This window comes from Pediculus humanus, genomic scaffold (genome assembly GCF_000006295.1).
Source record: "Pediculus humanus corporis 1103172108316 genomic scaffold, whole genome shotgun sequence".
NCBI classification, from domain to species: Eukaryota; Metazoa; Arthropoda; class Insecta; order Psocodea; family Pediculidae; genus Pediculus; species Pediculus humanus.
Window position 1 is genome coordinate 187,512 of NW_002987885.1, and position 5,089 is coordinate 192,600.

A 5,089-nucleotide genomic window follows, 5' to 3' on the forward strand; every position below is an offset into this window, starting at 1 on the left:
AGGGAAGGGGAGAGGGGGGCGGGGGGCTCGAGGAAAAGTAGAAATTTTTTTTTTTTTTTGCGGGTAAAAAAATTTGTTTTTTTAAAATCATAAAAAATTCAAAAAATTTTCATAGAATTGTTTTCTTTGATGATGAGAAAAGATTTGATTTTTATAACGGAAACGGAAACGGATTTTTATCCTTATGAAAAACTCCGGAACTCGTACCGGAAGAGGGGGTAAAAAAAAAAAAAACCAAATATGAACTTTACCACCCTTTTTACCTCCTCTCTTTCTCTCTCTCTTTCTCTCTTCCCACCCCCTTCTTTTTCCACCCCGTAAGTATTTTTCGTCCTGTTGTATTTTCTTCTTCTCGTCAAACGAGCGACAGTAAATAAAAAAAAAAAAAATCAAATTATTTTTAGCAGCGACCTGAACAACCGAACAACCGACCGACCGAACAAACGACCCTCATCATAATTAGAACTTCCGCCTTTTTTTTTTTTTTTAGTCTTTAACTCATTATCCAAAGTCCAGTTGTTCGTTTTCTGCTGCTGTTCTTTTACCAAAGAGAGAGAAAGAGTGTGTGGGAGGAGGGGAGGGGAGGAGGAGGGTTTATCCAGTTAATTTTTTGTTCTTAATTTTTTATTTTTTCCTGTTGTTCATCTGTCAGTTTACTTGTCAATTAGCGTCATGTAAATACAAAAGAATAAAAAAAAAAAAATTAACGAGTCATTTCAATATTTAACTTTTTAAAACAATAATAACGCGCCATTTAAAAAAAAAAAACGGAGATCATCATCATCATCATCGTCATCTATATTTTCGTTCCTGTACTTTCTCTCTCTTTCTCTCTCTCTCTCACTCTTTTTATTTCATACGAGGATCAGCGAGTGAATTCAAATTCATTTTATCTAAAAAAAAAAAAAATTCAATATGGCGTCCGTCGATGATGGTTTTTAACATCACATCAGGTGTTGGCAAAACGATTTATTTTTAAAAAAAAGTTGTTTTATCTTAAAAAAAAAAAAAAAGAATTTAACCATTAGGGAATGTGAAATTTTAAAAGTGTAATTAGAAAATCATTCGATGAATTTTAACGAAAAAAAAAATCCTGTTAAAAGTTTTTAAAAGCTTTGATAATATGTAAACGAAATGATTATCTTATGATAAAAAGAAAATTTTTTATTTATTTCACTTTTTTTAAAAAATAATTCAACCGGAAGTGATCTTTCTCCTCTCATCTTCTCCCCCCTCCTACTCCTCCTTCTTCGCCGTGAGATCCTTTTTCACACGCACAAATTCGTAACGTTCGTGTTGGTAAAAAAATTTTAATTTTGACGTTCGCGTTTGATGCTCACTCATCTCGGACACGTTAAGTTGGCAACACTGATAAATGTACGGGAAATTAAGAAAAAATTCGAACGAAAAATCCTTTCCGTGATTATCATTATTATCATCATTATCCTTTGATTATAGATTTTAGGTTTTTTTTTTTTCCTTTGGGTTATTTTTTAGAAAAACTGCACGTCATTAAACGAACGAGTTGAACGTCATAACGAACGCGTGTCACTATATAAAAATTATACAGTTAAGAACGGATTTTGATTCATGAACGGATCGCCGCATTGTTGTCATCAGAAACAATAATTGATGGAGTTGACAGTGACAGGATTTCGGAACCTAAGAATAGTAAAAACACGTGTCACGCAACGTGACCAACCAACAACCCTTTACCTGACACGCCTATAAAAAGAGGGATCGAAAAAAAAATTTTTATTTTTCCAGGATCTTTTCTAAAATTTTAATTAACATCATCGGTCAATAGAGTCATGATAATAATGATAATAATACAAACGTTGATTTAGTCGGGTTGTTAGTACAACAAACTAACCGTCGCGTGTAACGAAACTGGACAAACGATGATGACCAATACGAATATATGTCAATATTTCAAAGTTCTTTTTTTCCTTTTTCCTTTCTTTCATTTAGAAAAATTCATTTCCGGTTGGAAACGTTTTCTCTTTCTTTCTCTCTCTTTGGTCGAGAGTCACACGGTTGTTTTATTCATCGATTATATTTTCTCCGGGAGATTGATTGATATAAAAACAACCCTAAGTTAACACGAAAATATTTTCAACAAATAATTGATGAATGAAAAAAAAAAGTTTTGTTTGAAAATAAGGGAAAAATCATTCGTTTGTTGGATTTGTCCTTGTTTGTTTGTTTGTTTGATTTGTTGTTTGCTATTTTTTTGCCACTGGAAAATTTATTTTTATGACCTTGAGGCGACAACTTTATCAAATTCACGGTCACAAAATTTGTCGACACTTGAAATAAGTTGTCAAAGGGTTGACGACGACGAAATGGGGGGAGGGGGAATGAGGTAAATAATAAATATTTATTGCAAATTTTCTTTTATCTTTTCCATGGAATGTGAGAGTGGGAGAGGGGATGAGTGGAGGGAAAGAGAGGAAAGCCTTCACGAAACTTAAAATAATAATAATAAAATTTACACACACACGCACGCACACGCACGGTTCAAATATGTCCGTCCGTTCGCACGAATGAACAATTCCATTATTATTATTATTATCATTATTATTATTTTCAGTATTTGTCAAATTTTTTTTCTATTTTCACATAGGCTAAAATTAAATTTTTCTATTTTTTTGCTATCAACCCCAACCCGATATTTTCACCCCCGGATTATTTTTCGCTGTCGCAATCGTTCAACCAAAAAATTTTTCTTATGCTTTTCTTTTTTTCTGCCCTTTTTTCTCTTTTTTTTTTTTACTCTGCCATTTTCCTGTTTGCTTCATTTCTTTTTTTTTTGTTAACTTCATTTTTTTTCCCCGTGAGTCTGGGAGTGAAAAAAATAAAAAAAAAAAGAAAGAAAGAGAGAGAGAGAGAAATACGATGGAGAACGAGAATTCGATTTGATATTCGATTATCGCGTGATCCGAAGACAATAGGATTATGCTTTAGAGTTGGACACTTTCCGTTTCCGTAAAGAGGCTTAAAATAAGTCAGGCGACGACGAAATGTTAGACGGAGAAAAAGAGAGAGAGAGAGAGAGGGAGAGAGAAAAAGAAAGAAACAATAAAAAAAAGAAAAAAAAACCTTCTTTCACTTAACTCGCTGTTGTTTTCTAAGACAATAAGACCTCTTAAGAGAGTGAGAGAGAAAGAGAGAGAGAGAGAGAAGGGCACGACTGGAATGCAAGAAGAAGAAAAAGAAAAAATTTATCTGTATTTTATTGGGGAGAATATAAAAACTCAAAATGATTTATTATATAAATCTTAAAAATTTATTTTTCGTGTTTTTTTCCATTGTCCAGAGCCTAAAGAATTTTTTTTATTTACCTTTTTTTTTTTAATCACACATAAGTGTTATCATTACGAAATTCTCCAGTGACGTAACAATTCTTTATTTTTGTCAACGGAAAACTTACATCGAGGGGAGGGGGGAAAATCTCTCTTACTGGAGAACGAAATCATTATTTTAAATAAATAATTTTTCTCCATCAGACGATAAATTTTTAATATTTTGCGGTTTTGTAAATTTACTTTTTCTTTTACCTCCTAATTGTGGTAAAATTCATATTAAAAAAATTTTTTTTGTGTGTGTGTTACCCCAATAAAATTTTCATTTAAATGTGGAGTCGTGAGAACCCCCCCCCCGCTCCCCAACAATAAAAAAATTTATTTACTTAATAACATACATTAAAAACTTTTATTTATTTTTAAGGTAATTACGCCGCTTTTTTTTTATGATAACAAACCTTGACCGATCGGTCGGTCGGTGTCTGCGGTTGTTTGTAATCTGATTTATTAAATATTATTTTAAACAGGACCGTAATAAAGAATTTTTTATCACGATTATTTTAATCAGTACCGTATCAATTTACTATTTAATTCTGTGAGAAAAAAAATGGAACAAAAGGATTCGTCATGCGTGTAAGGAAAAAAAATTTTTTTTAATTTCGTTATCAAAAGCAACAACAACAACAGGAAAAATAATAATGATAATGATAATAATAATGATAATAATAACCTTCACCGTGATGGTTAATTCGTAAAGGATTATTCATAAACGATTAACGAAGAAAAAAAAAAAAGGAGAAAATTTTTAAAAAGGAAAAAAAAAAACCTTTCCGTGCAAATTTTCCAAAGCCCTCATCTCTTCTCCTTTTTCTCTCTACCTCTCCCTTCTTCCCCCTCGTCCGACCCGAGTAAAAAAAAAAAAAAAAAGAATAAAATGGTGGAGAAAGAGCAGATGTGATTAAAAAAGATTTAATATCCTCGTAGAGGATTATTATCAGCGTAAAAAACATAAATGAATTTTTCAAAATGTTTCGCGGAAAAAAAATAAAATAAAAAAAAAGTTAAGCATAAAAGAAAAAATGAGAGAGAGAAAGAGAGAGGAAAAGGGAGATTGTTTGAAATTAGAAAACAAAAAGAGAAAGAGAGAGAGAGAGAAAGGATGAAAAAGTTTAGTCGAAAAAAGGATAAACGAAAGAGAGAGAGGGTGGGGGGTAATTTTTCAATAATACGATGAAAATAAGGTAAATAATAAAAAATTGAAGTAACAGGTGCGGCCTTTTGTGTTTTGTGCGGTGGCGGCGTCGGCGGTGGCGTTGGTGGTGGTGGTGGTGGCGGTGCAGATGGCGTAGAAGGGGAATCCCACATAGCATAAACGCTGCGTGTTCAGGTCGTCGGGATCCATCAATTCAAATCCCGAATAAAAAAAATTTTTTTTAATATGACCGTCAGCTGTTATCGTTCTCTAAAACATATCTGGGTGATGACCACTCGATTGGAATATTCTGCTTTTGTTACTTTTTTTTTTTTGCCTTTTCTAATTGGAAGAAATTCATGGAAAACACCATTCGACCTTTTTTTATTTTTTCTCCAGCCATTTTTTTTCCCCTTCCCCTTGTGTCGTTCTACCACCCTTCTTTATGCTGTTGGAGTATATCTAACGCACCTGTCAATAATTTCTATCATTTCCTTTTTTTTTTTTTTTGTTATTTACTTTTCCATGTTTTATTAAATTTTTTTTTATGTTTTTTGTGCAATTAACGAAACCATTTTTTCATTTTCCTCCA

General features: G+C 32.3%; 1 protein-coding gene across 1 annotated transcript; it reads right to left on the minus strand.

The window, feature by feature from the left end:
• Positions 1–3,869: 3,869 nt before the first annotated feature.
• On the minus strand, positions 3,870–4,707 carry Phum_PHUM598420 (uncharacterized protein; the record flags this gene model as incomplete). The annotated part of the gene is made up of 3 exons (XM_002432667.1): positions 3,870–3,898; positions 4,132–4,282; positions 4,669–4,707. The coding sequence occupies 3 exons, from the start codon at positions 4,705–4,707 to the stop codon at positions 3,870–3,872; spliced, it is 219 nt and encodes a 72-aa protein (XP_002432712.1).
• Between the last annotated feature and the right edge of the window lie 382 nt (positions 4,708–5,089).